The sequence below is a fragment of the Dermacentor silvarum genome, chromosome 7 (genome assembly GCF_013339745.2).
Source record: "Dermacentor silvarum isolate Dsil-2018 chromosome 7, BIME_Dsil_1.4, whole genome shotgun sequence".
In the NCBI taxonomy this organism is placed as follows: Eukaryota; Metazoa; Arthropoda; class Arachnida; order Ixodida; family Ixodidae; genus Dermacentor; species Dermacentor silvarum.
The window spans coordinates 45,290,936-45,304,254 of record NC_051160.1 but is presented as its reverse complement, the minus strand read 5'-3'; the positions used below and the strand labels follow the sequence as shown (position 1 = coordinate 45,304,254).

Genomic DNA, 13,319 nt, shown 5'->3' with positions numbered 1-13,319 from the left:
AGTTACGCTCAAATGGTATAACGATGACAAAAACGACTCGCGTTTCATTGTCTCTTCAGAGTTGCACATGGGTGTGTCTGCCATTTCAATAAGTAATGAGTGGGCTTTCATACCCTTAACCGGATGCAGCACAGTGAAGATGCATCGCAGGAAAGGTGCAATGGCATTTAGAGCTTCAGCATAGGGTCAAGCCTGTGAAGGTGACAGTTTGAGGCACTCGGGAATGTGCCAAGAATTTTCTGTCTTGGTGTGAGCAAATGAAGACTCCTTGCGGTGTCTGTTCTAGACAATGGTAAGGGAACTGCCTCAAGTCCTTTATAGACTAACCCATAACATTTGTACAAGTATTAAGAGTTTACAAGCTTTATAGAAAAAAAGAAAAGCACCTCCCAATAGTCACATGCAACATTTTGAAGACTTCCTTGGATAACTTGTCTGAAAAGTTGGTTTTGCCAAATGAAAGCACAGAGCATTAAAGTTTGTTTGAGTGTTCTAGAGTATTATGTCTTTATTAGGCCTGAACAAAAAACCCACCCTTCCTGCCTCTAAGAAAAGTGAGATTTTATGCATAGCAATGCACATAACTCACTGTATTTACTTGCATAATGAATGCCCTCACGTAATGAACGCACCCCCAACCTTCCCAATCAAGAAGTGTGTTTTTTTTTCCCTCCCATAATGAATGCGCCCTGAACTTGCTGCTGTGAAGTAGGAGAGACACGGTACGATTCGGCGTCTGATATGGCATCCGGCGGGTACGATCGTATCGGACACCATATCGGATGCCGAATCGTACCGTGTGTCTTCTACATTTATTGCGACAGCAATTATATGGACACTCCAGGCACATTTTTGCCGTCGCCGCCTATGATTGCGCCTCAATCTCCTGCGTGCGAGGGAGGAAAAGAGGGAGGTAACGTGCCGTATTCTGATTGCGCGCATGGCGCCGGGGGGGGGGGGGGGGGGGGTTTGGCGCAGCAACTGAGAGCGGTCTTATCTTGAAAGCGATCTGTGTCGGGGGGGCTGAGTAACAGTGCAACGGTGGCTTATACCTTTGTGCGTGCTCCGTTCTCGTCGCTCAGTTTCTGTTGAAGCGATACACGGCATGAAGGTCACTTCGCTCACTGTTGCTGCCATGCTTCCTCACGCCAACGTTTTGACAGCGAGTGTCTGCAGTCATTGAGTGTGATGTGTTCATGTGTGCCTGTGTGCGCTGCCACCATGCTTGTTAATTTACATAGTTAGCAAATGTTTGCAAGATTATACGGCCGATGAAACTATTCTTACTTTGTGTAGCTGCCTACGCATGTGCTATCGGAATCGATGGTTTGCCTTTTGTGCAAAATTGAGACTTTTTTAGAGGTGGCCACGGAAAAAAAATCGCTCAATATTTTACCCTGCATAGTGATTGCACCCCACAACTTTGCGCACATTTTTGGGAAAGAAAGTGCGTTCATTATGCGAGTAAATACGGTATTTAATTTATGTGCGTGTTCTCCTTTACAGTTTGTTTCAAGCATTACAGAGGTCGGCGTTAAACTTTGCCTTTAGGACTTCAAGAAGAAGAAAAAAAACACAGATCCAAGTTCAAACAGCACCAACGTCGCTGTCCTTGGGGGAACAGATTTTCCACAAAGTGGCACTTGCCACCTCAAACGTCATCAGCATCTATACAAACTTTCCTGCACCGAACAGTTTATGCAGAAAGCCGACAGAGGTCCAAGCCGCTGCCTGCCAGACTGTATCATGGGGCGCGAAAGGATTGTTTGCAACATTCACGCCACGTCTGCGACCTTGATGCCTGTGAGCACATAGCCTCCGCCGCCACTCATGTTGATGGAAGGGTGTGTCCGGTTGGGTAACACCTGTAATGAGTCGACAAATTGGAAGGACACTGCGTTGTGAGGATTTTGTTGAAAGGCTCAACTGCTTTTTACCAAAATAATACATTAATCTGGAGTCCACATGAATGTCCAATGAAACTCAAAACTAAATTCAAGCAATGAATTACTCTAGCCTTTTAGAACACATTCGCACCATGAGTCACAGAAGTTGTACAACCAACTCGGTTGCAAAGAGACAGTTTCTAATGGTTGCTTTGGTTGAAAAGCAACATTTTTAGATTAGTCACTCACTGGCCTATGTCACGACTCTGCAACTGGAGTCTCAAACCTGCTGAATTGATCAAAAATATATTGAAGCAGGACATGTGTGAATGCCTGCGTGTATTTCCATGTCCTTTGTATAGGCATACATATGTAAACCTCTATCCTTATGTAATACCCCTCCAGTCAGGGATCCTAAAGGAAAGTAAAGAAGAAGAATGCTTGCACTTTACAGGCAGCTTACTGCAAGCTCATGTGCACAGTGCATCGCCACTGCCATGTTTTCTTTGCCACAGACAACACTGGCAGAACTGACTATCACAGCACATTTTCGATTGGTTGCACCAAGACAGTCATAAAATATGTAAAAAAATCCAGATAGTTAAAGACACGGAAAGCAGTAGGATATGGGCATGCAAGGGATAGCAAACACTGACTCGCGCGTCAGACTGGATTCGAAAAGCTTTTGCCTTCTTGAGGTAAAATGTCTTTGCTAGTTTCCTGTCTTTACTTTTGTACTGTCAAATCACAAGGTCACAAACTTTGCTGTGAGAACAGATGTGAGCACGCGAACAGCAGCAATCCAGAGAATGGCTGCCTTGGGCTGCACTTCTGTCTAGTATAAGGCTCGGTACATTGCTCACCTGGTGACTTCGGAGCCAGCTCTCGGTCAACTTGAGGAAGACAGCGCTGCCAGAATTTTTCAGCTGAGTGTAGCAGTCAACAAGTGGCTCCTGGAAACTGCAGAAGATGGCAAACGGCCTGGAGGGTGCAATGAACTCGAGGAGCGAGAGGACGATGGAAGTTGGGTGGTGCTTGCTTGCAACGAGCAGCCTGCGGGTCGGCGAGCAGTGAAAATTGACTGAGAAGTTAACTTTTCTTTTACAAACTGAAAGTGAACTAAATTCGTGACCCGAATAATGTGACCTTTTTCTTCTTTTTTTTTGTTTCAGCAAGTTTGTCTTTAGAACGTGCCTCGTGCTATTTTCGGCTTTGTGATGCAACATAACGCAGTTCTTTGTGATTTGAGCTTTAAACTGCAATGATTGCACGTAGGAAGGTGCTGTGGTGCTGACGACAGTGCGCATCACAGTCGATGCATGTGCCGCTAGAGCACTGCTGCGACCATCGCATTGCGCGGCGGTGGCAATACAAAACCATGGGTCGCATCAAGCGAGCGTCTGCGAAGTCGCACGATGTATCAGCAATGTGTGGGAGTCTTTGCCATATTCGATAGTGTTTCGGGCATTTCTGAAGTGCTGCCTATCCAGTAATCTTGACGGCAGGACGACGACAGCGGTTCTTGCTTACAGTGACAAAGATGTGAGCAGTGACGACGAGTAATTGTGCATGTAGTTATTTCCTATTATTTTCCGACGGCTGCAACGATAAATAAAGCTCTGCGGGCATCCACCTTTTCTTTGCTGTTTCAAGTTGCATCACTTCGCGTTATAATAGTAATATATATATATTTTTTTCTTTTCTGTAGAGACAAAGTACCCCCCTCATGTTATATTCGCGGTCACATTATTTACGTGCAAATACGGTAAATGTCATCAACTGTTGTAACAAAAGTATTGACTTAAAATCTGAAGTTCCTTTTTTTATGAGAATTACCAAAACTTGCCAAATTAGAAAGAAAAATTAAGTGCAATGTTTGCAACTCAAACTCTACACTGCGAGCAGGTATCAGAATTTTATTAAGTGCCACTATTAGTAAAGCAGATGGATATGATGCATTAGTTTAGAGCTTACGCGAAACCATAATATGTACGTACATTGTTTATGGGAGTTCCGCTAAAGTCGTACATAGTGCGTGGTCTACACACCACACTTGTCTGCTTGCAATGCCCAAAAATCGGTGAGGAGCCTTTTAAGTATGATCGACCAATGTTCCCAACGACAGGCTCTTCTGACACATGCATAGAGCAGAGAAATGAGTAAATTCTCACCCGTCTAACGACTTTGTCTTCAGCAGGTCTATCGCCTTTTGCTGTTCAAGTAACCTCCGCTGTTTCCTTGCAGCACGCTCCAAGTCCTAGACCCCGAAGAGAGGAAATAAATAATCCCAAAAAAGGACTTGCCAATGTCTGCTTGGGCAGGTCCACCGTGGGACACTTGCAGGGTGACAAACAGTGCAACAAAGCCAGGGAGATGCAACGAAAGTGTGAATTGACCATCTGCAGATCACGAAGGTTAGGTTAGACAAAGTGCTTGACAACATCTGTTGAGACAAATCTGCCACAAGACATGGTACAGCAAGCAAACTCTACCACAAGGCAAGGGCGATGCTGTGACTTTCAGCATTCCCAGATGAACAAGTTGTGACTTGGGTCACAGAGGCAGTGGTGAAAAGTTTTTTTTCAAAAAAACAAAAGGGCACTAAAGCGAGACAATCAAGTTTAGGTTGATAAAGTACTGTTCGAAAACTCTGTTGTCGGTAATTTTGCGATGATAGGTTGATTATTAGAAGAGCAAATGACGGTCAAAGTTCCCTTTTTTGCAAATTTCGCACTGAAATCCTAACGCTGGTACTTCAATGTGACGTCATGGATTGCAAAGTAATTTTTCGCATTTTGGTAGCGTTGGCGCAGTAAAAATTCCCGAAACATGCCACATTCAGTCTTTGTCTCCTTCAGAACACAATGCAGCCAATCTTTAGCGCTAAATAATTACCTAGGCCCTAGCAGGTGCTAACAAAATCCATGACACCATGACAGGCTGGTGCGCGAACTTCCAAACGGCATTGCTACCCGTCTTTCGTTTTTACCCTTTTTCTGGCCAACCAAGCATTTTCTCGGGGCAAGAGTGGCGTTTTTTGCATTGCGGGAGGGTGATTTACTAATACAGAATAAATTATTTCCCTCTTTTAGTGACCCTTTAAGGGACTTCCAGATCTGTGCAAATAAATGTAGTGGGAATGTAAAGGAAGGAATGCAGAAAGAGAGAAACAGGGTGGTGTGAAATTGTGTCGCAGAAACAACACCATGAGAGCAACTGTCACGTGGCACAGCAATTGGAGAGCTTCAGGATTATTTTTGTTTTAGCTCTTAGCCAGGTATTATTATACAACTACGGTTCATATCGAATTTATGACTCCAAGTAAAAAAAAAAAAAAAAAAGACAGAGAAAAGTAAAAAATGCAAGTTTGGATAAGTACACTGGAGCGCCAACTAGTATACAGCTTTCCTGGGACCACGCGAGAATTTTGCATAATTCGGGTGTCGTACAGTTCAAGAAACAAAAATTATGTTTAATATAGTACATTGTTTAGAGTGGCAGAGTTGTGAGGAGCTTGAATTTAAACTATAGGCTAATACTTGGCAGAACTCAGAACCCAAAATTACCAAAAAAGAAAGTACGAAAAGAATAGTGCAGAATGCCATTCGCACTTTATTAGAGGGTTTTGCACACTGTGCACTGCAATCTTTTCTCCCCTACATACCTAAAAAAAGTTAGTCCGTTTCTTAGACTTTCTTTCGAGCCCCGCAATATCCGCAAGGACAAGGACAACGTCGCCTGCACAGACGAATCTCCGAATGTCGGCGATGCTATGTTGCACATCCGCAGATGTAGGCACAGGCACAGCAGCATATGTGGCATGTTCCTTGTCTGACCTGGCAGCCAGCAATGTCGGCATGAGGCAATGCCTTCTCGCATGTCCAGTCTACGACAACCCGCATGAAACCGGGAACCCAACGACAAATGCGTGAGAAGTTTTGTGTGCTTGTGTGTGGACAGAAAGCTGCGAACTGCGTGCATGAACACATGTATCCAATACGAACTGCGTGCCTTCTGGTGGCTAATTGCTTTGATCTTCACGCATGCTCTCACGCTTTCCATACGTGCTGGGGCCGTGTTCTTGATTGATCATTTCGGAGATAAGTTTCACTTTCGCGAGACTCGGCACTAGACGCGTCTAAGTACTATACGGCCAACAGTGCTCTAGACTCTGTGTGAAGATAGCGAGCTTGGCACAGCGGCAAAAATGATGTTGATCGTATGTTGGTTCTATAGGCAGATGCATCCGGTGACGGGAGTAGGCACTGCCGAGAGAAAACGTGGAGGAGTGTGGGCGGGCAGTCAACACAAAAAACTAGAGAGAGAAAGCACAATGAGGTGGCAACGAGGCTGAATGCGGTTGAGCAATGTGAAGAAGGGAAAGGGAAACGAACGATCAGAGGGCACTGAACGCGAGGAAAATAAAAAGACTAAAGGAAGCCAGAAATCAGTTTTTCGCATGCATAGTTCCTCCTCCTGACAATGGGACAGCACCGTGAGGCAGCCGCGATAGGCGTCCGCTGTTGGGTTCGCTGTTTAGCGCGGGTTTTCATGTAAGATGGGGCTTGCGCAATCCCACATTGTATCAACGTGATTTTCATTACATTGTCTCTATGGGGAGTTCGTTGGGACTGCACTAATCCATTGTAAAACCTGGGATGTCGCAAAATCGGGGGTTGTATAACTGGGGTTCCACTGCACTATCGTGCCGGAACGAAGAACAGCGAGTTGAAGAAACACGGAGTAGAGCAACACCTCTTCAACTTGATTACTCCAAACTGCGATGATGGCATAATCAGATGCTAGTTGTGCGCTGAGTACCATCTATGTACAGCCATATGCAGAACCATGCTAAATACTTTAGGACGGGAACAAACCCCCACGGAACGAACCCTAGCATGAACTGAACCCTAGCATGAACTGAAGGAGTGTGCTGGTCTGGACTGGTTGGTACATCATTAGGACCTCATTAGGAGGTATCTGTTGTACTCACTTCGTTCCGTGAGTACGATAGACATCTCCTAATGAGGTCCTAATGATGTACTAACCAGCCCAGACCAGCACACTCCTTCAGTTCATGCTAAATACATTTCTCCTGCCGTACTCTATCCTCTAGACAGAAAAACTAAGGGTCTGCGAGTGATCGACAGCGAGCGAACAAGGGGAAAGCTTCAGCATGGTACTGAAGGCAAATCACTTTGTCGAAACGTTGGCTACGTTTACTCGTTCACCCGCTGTGGATCAAAGAACGTCTCCTTCTTTGTGCGACTCCTTTGTCATGTTTGGACATCTGTGAACAAATCACTCCAGTGTCACCATCATCATCAGCTTATTTCATGTCCACTGCAGGACGAAGCCCTCTCCCAGTGATCTCCCAAAATCCCTGTCTTGTGTCAGCTGACTACATCCTCAATATGCAAATTTCTTAATTTCAACACACCACCTAGTTCTCTGCTGTCTTCAACTGCATTTCTGTCCCCTTGGCACCCATTCTGTAGCTCTAATAGACCATCGGTTATGTGCCCCATGGATTACATAGCCTGCCCAATCCCATTTCTTTGGAATTGGGCAAACTCAACTAGAGTATCAGCTACTGTGACCTCTAATGCATACCATCTAATGTATGCCTCTAATGTAAGCCCTCTAATGCATGCAAACTGAGAAGGTGCAGCTATCCATAGAAGATCGCGTTCTGCACTTCATTAGATCAGGAAATTCGTTAAGTCAAGGCTTTTTTTTTTTTCTTTTAAATGGTTAGAAAGTCACAGTTCCTGAAAGTGAGATATAACTTATGCTCAACCCATGCTTAAGTAAATATGAGACTTTACAACACTTGATAAAGAAAAGTGAGGAGAGACTGGATTCAGTGTTCTCACACTTAGGGCCCAGTCACACTTGCGACTAGGCGAGGTCACACGACCAAGTTAGTCGCAAAGCGACCAGTCGCAAGTAGTCGCAAATGGTCGCTTCTGTCGAAAGGCGACCGTTTCGGGCCAGTCGCTCACTGCTCGATTTTTCAGCCGTGCGACCGCAGTCGCAGAACAGCTGAACCAATCCGACGCGAAGGAACAGGACGTCCGTATACGCTGACGCTTATTTTACGCGGCGATGACATTTCAAGCAGACGTGAACGGCATATCGCGAGACATTTCGGTTTAGCGACTCGTCGGTCGCATTTGTCAGTGTCTTGAGTAGCTTTGTGGTCGCCAGTTGCAATTGTTTGCGCAACCTCGCCTAGTCGCAAGTGTGAGCCCTTAGTCTGAAGCCACAAACCTTGGAATCTTTCGCTGAGGCTGGTTCTTTGCTCGGTTGGGAGTCGTCAGCTGTTGCGACGCTGTCATTGTTAGAGAGCGAGTTCATCTCTGACACGTCTTCCATTTCGGCACTCTGGTTCTCACTCTCTGGCTTCCCTTCCGGTGTTTCACTGTTTGCGTCGGTGAGCAGCGAGCATGCCTTTGCATAAGGCAATTCCAGCACAGTGGATCGAAGAAACTCCTCTTCCAAGTTCAGTGCATAAACAGCCTGTCTGTACGAGCTGTAACAAACGGCAAAACGAAGCGACTCACATGAATGGATACATATGAGCATATGTTCAACTTATTTATTTCAACCTCAAGACCACAGATAAGGCAGTGAGGAGTGGTAAGAAGAGAGAAAGAGAAAAAAAGAAAAGGTTACGGTAAGGCAGGCCACGCGAATCCTGGACTGATTGCAGTATCTGTTATGGTGGCACAAAGCGTGGTGTTGTCCTTGATAGCAACTGCTGGGTAGGGAAGTTCTGAAGACAAGGGTTAAAGGGCTTGAACCACATTGAGTAAAACATTTATTTTGTAGTCGAAGAATAGTTTAAAGAATCCAAACTTATTTTCGTTGTTCTCTGTGTGACATGTCATTCCGGGCAGGGCGAGGAAATCGTGGGGGCGCAGGGGAGAAAGTGCTTCTGCTAAGCTGTGTCGATGTGTCAGAGGCTGCCAGCGGCTCAAACTCCTCTTCACTCTCATCAAATTAACTTACAAAAATAAAGCTTTACATTAAAAAAAAAAAGACTCCTAACCTCCTTCACTCCCACCTCACTGCCAAGCATATCAGACATCTCGAGTGAATCTATATAGAAATAAAAGTTTCCAAGTTATGTTCAGCATATTAGGGAATATATCATTAACAGCTGGTTTTACGGGGAGTTTACTGCATTAAATACAGTAAAACCTGAATATATCAAGCCCCCATATAACAACTTATTGTGTGTGACGCACAGCAGTAAAATTCCCTTGAAAAATTTTGTATAAAATTTTCATATTTTTTGTGATCCCCTAGATTCTATATATCCAGGTTCAACTGTAATACAAATATTATTTTTAATAATACCAACAGAACAACTGCTATAGTAAGAATAATAAATACACTCTTCCAATTGGACAAATGAATGTGATAGATTGAGGTACCAGTTAAACATTCTGTTGTTTTATCTAGGCGCTCTTCTTTTCTGGTCATTTGTGATTTGACGAAACATGTCATACACTGGTGGTCAGAGCCGTGTTACCTCAGCCATGCTCCCCAAGAGTGGTCTATAAGAGAAACGTGAAGCGGCAGGTCACGCACGCACCTGTCAGGTCCTTGTCCTGCATAGACCTGGACCACACTGCCTTGCTGGCCCAGCCTCTCGAGCACTGGCGGCGGTCAGGAGGCCAACCCAGGAGTCAAACACTATGTAGCGGCCACCCGACCGCACATTGCAGCAGGTCAGCATTTGAGCCAGTGAGTCGACACGCATGTTCCTGCATGCCATGACCGCAAGTCAACAGGAGTTCACCTAAGCAAACTATTGGAATCAGTATTTTTGGCGCAAATTGGGTTGGCAAAACAGTAAATGCCAAAGCACTTGTATGCCATTCAGATCACACAAAAAAAAAAAAGATAGCGAAAAAAAATTTCCTGAACAAGGTTATCGAGTCACTGCAGATCAGATGAGCTCCTGGAGTGAAAGTCTTCATGAGATGAGAGTTCAGAAGTTCATAATTAGCATAGCTACTATCACATTCTCTTTACTTGTCACTATTGGGTAAAATGCTCGTGATTTCTCACTCCAAGAAGCCACAATGAACTCTAGCCGTTTGACTTGCTTTACTCTTAAAAAAGGTCTGCAATAAATACAAAAATATATAAACAAAATATGTACAACTGGCACTATCTTCTGAGAAGTTGCTAAACTTTACGAGAAGTAAAAAAATGTGTAGAGCAGCTTGGTTAGAAGTGCAGCATTGGAAACGTAAACCTCTTTGAGGCTGGCATTCCTGCATCTCAGGCTGACAATCAGCTGGCGAATCGGTTACTGCGAAATTGAATAAACAGAACTGGCAGACAGGGGCCGTGTTATGCAAACACTATTTTTCTTTGATTCTACTCATTTCTTTACCACCCTTTGCAGCAAGTTGCCGATGCTGGCGACAACGAAGACTCGGTGTCATGCCAGCGAATGAGGCAGGCATCAGTGGAAAAAAAGAACCTCTTATATACAAATACGACCCAAGGACAACGTGAGTATGTTGATGCTACAGTGTAAATTCATGTTGGCTTCATTACAGCCTCGTCGAGGTTTGTCTTCATGCTCTAAAGGATGAGTCTGTACGAGCCACAGCTTTACGTGCAGCTATGCAACAAGAGACACCACGAGGCTGCTCACCCAATCTTGAGTGGGTTCTGCGAGTAGTACATCTCTACCAGAAGCCGTGCCGTGGGCCGCCCAAGCATCACGTGCTGCAGGTATTTATCTTGCTTCTTCTTCAGGTACTTGCGCTGAGCGTACTCTGTCTTCTCCTTAAACGTTGTGCTGTTCTCTACCAGCGTCTTGACGATCCTCTATCGAGGTCAGAAAAAGACACACATACAAAATGTTGTCATGCCCCATTATAATGTGCACGTATGCAATTGTGACTCTGCTGTGGGTAGCTCCGCGGAATTAAAAAAAAAGAAAGAAAGACACTTTGGGAACAAGCACTGTAGTTTCCTAACAAGTGGGAACAGTGGTGAGCTGCACAAGTGAATGTCGCTCCAAAGGTTCTTTTAAGGAGCGTTTATGATGCTTGCTTTTAGCTCACTGGCATTTACAAGTGGTTCCGGGTTTCAAGCTCACTATTGGGTGATGCAATTAAAACGAATTAAATTTTGAGGTTTTACGTGCCAAAATTGGGGGACGCATTTGTTTGTGGATAAGTACAGTGTAGATTGGCTCTCTTCACATCTGTCCACCCCTGTGAAATATTTCATAATCAGTTTCATCCATGTGAAATTGGGGCACTGACATGTTCATGGACAGCTTAATATTTTTCTTGCAATCAGTGAAATCCATGGCAACATTGTTAATGTACTCATGGACAAATTAAGCGTGAACAAGTTAGGACTAACTAGTGCATTTTTTCACTTCCACTTTTAAGACATCATACGATTTCGGCATGACTTCAGCTTGTATATATGAATAGTTTGAGGCCTGCACCATCATTGGCGACATGATAGCAGTGGTATAAAATCACACTCTCGTGTCTATTTTATATTTTCTTGTTTACGTTTCATTTGAGTGTGATAGCACATGTACGCTGAATGCATGCCACGTCTGAAATATTGCCTGAAGATGATGACAACAGGTTGGAGCTACACGTCAGTTCCACACTTAAAAAACCTCGAAGCACCACTGAGCACTTCTGATAAAGGTTGTGTTGAATGTAAATGAAGCCCGCTTTCTGCATGTTTGCACTTCAATGCAGCACTGCATGCTGCACAGTACAGAATCTAAGATTCACTTCTGTCATATAAGCCATTTTTAATATGCACATGGATTCCGGTACATGTGCATTACTGCGTTCACTGATTTTTACCAGTCTTCAAGTTGACAGTATGCACGTACATATGACATCGTTGAAAACAGTCAGCTGATGACCCCCCCACCCAAAGGAAGTTCATCAAAACACTGAACAAACAAGGAAGACAATTGGCACACCATACAACTTCCCAATCTCTGTGCGATATTGCACTGAATTTCTTTAGCTATCATGCAGAGAGAGCCAAGTGCTTGAAGATTTGTTCTCCTCAAGTATTAATAAAGCTTCCCATACTATTGACCAGACTTAGCTACAGATGGTGAGACTTGCAGCAAAGCATGCAATTTTGGTGCAGTATATCCTCATGAATGTCAGTGGAAATATGCATATTAGATGACATGTATGTTCGCATGCAACCTCCCTCATTCTAAGCGGTGCAACTTAGTCGCTCCATTCTTCACTGCATGAAACAGTTCAGATAGTTTGTGCACATGCATCTTATTACTTTCCATTTGTGATGGAGCTTACGTGAAAAAGGAATCCTTGCACTTGTCTGTGCTGTAAAAGAAAGCACTTCCTCGCGCTATTTCAATGCTTTCATGTGTAACCATTACTGAATTATTTATTGCTACTTTAATACATGTTTCACTCTTAAGAGAAAAGAAGGAAATACACACTTCGCCAGATGTGCCATCTGCTTTGAACGTTTCTATGTCTTCTCTTGTCAGTTTCTGTGACTTGCCGTCGTCGAGAAGATTCCTGTTGTCTTGTCCACTGGTTGGTGCATCTGCAAGTTCCACCCATATATACACGCACGCATCAAAACCGCCGCCAAAACAGGATGCGAGCATGCGACTTATACATGCTCAATTAAATTCCGATGCAAAGTTCATACGGCTAATATTAATCCACATCCCAATTTTCATACATACGACAGAGGCGCTAACTTGAGACTTACCGTCACCAGGAACCTCACACTCCGAACATATTTTTCTGTACTCCTCAGCCGATATCTTCCGCAGATCACGGTTATCAATCTCAAAGACAGACCCAAAAGCCTCTCCAATTGCTGTCTGAATGCTGAATTTCCTCTTGCCGAAGAATACGGGCCTGAAATGACAGCAACAACAACGTCACTCGAAACCGAAACCGGTCCTGTCACCGGCATTCCATATCTGCTGCAGATCTTTGACATCAGCAAAATTCCAAACAGAAGTAATAAAAAAATGTAACGCGTGAGGCAAATCATGACACCATGTTCTTTTAAACTATGAAACAGCGTGCGATCACAACACACTGGCGGCAAACAGCTGCCGCACACTCGAAAGTTCGCGCGTGAAACGTGCACGAGAGCATTGCAACGACAAGAGCAAGCAAACTTACTTCTTGCTGTCTACCTGAACTAACCGCGTGTTGTTTGACCCTCTAACCACAACGTAGCTGCCTTCTTTTATCGTGTTCATTTCCGCTGCGAGTTGCAACCGCGCACTCACACGATGAATATCGAAACACACTGAAACGCGCCTCCACGAGGTAATCGAGATCACAAATACACCAACATAACGATCTTTTGGATTGTCTTGGATGTGCGCGCGCCGGCAGCAGCCAAACAATGTTTAGT

General features: G+C 44.4%; 1 protein-coding gene across 1 annotated transcript; it reads right to left on the bottom strand.

The window, feature by feature from the left end:
• Positions 1-478: 478 nt before the first annotated feature.
• On the bottom strand, positions 479-13,208 carry LOC119457980 (tRNA (adenine(58)-N(1))-methyltransferase non-catalytic subunit TRM6-like). Its single transcript, XM_037719766.2, is given in 10 exon segments — positions 479-1,865; positions 2,750-2,939; positions 4,058-4,143; positions 8,160-8,421; positions 9,490-9,554; positions 9,556-9,661; positions 10,567-10,742; positions 12,376-12,485; positions 12,657-12,808; positions 13,082-13,208. Coding segments are annotated over 10 exon segments (1,317 nt in total). The 5' UTR covers positions 13,162-13,208; the 3' UTR covers positions 479-1,775.
• Positions 13,209-13,319: the final 111 nt, after the last annotated feature.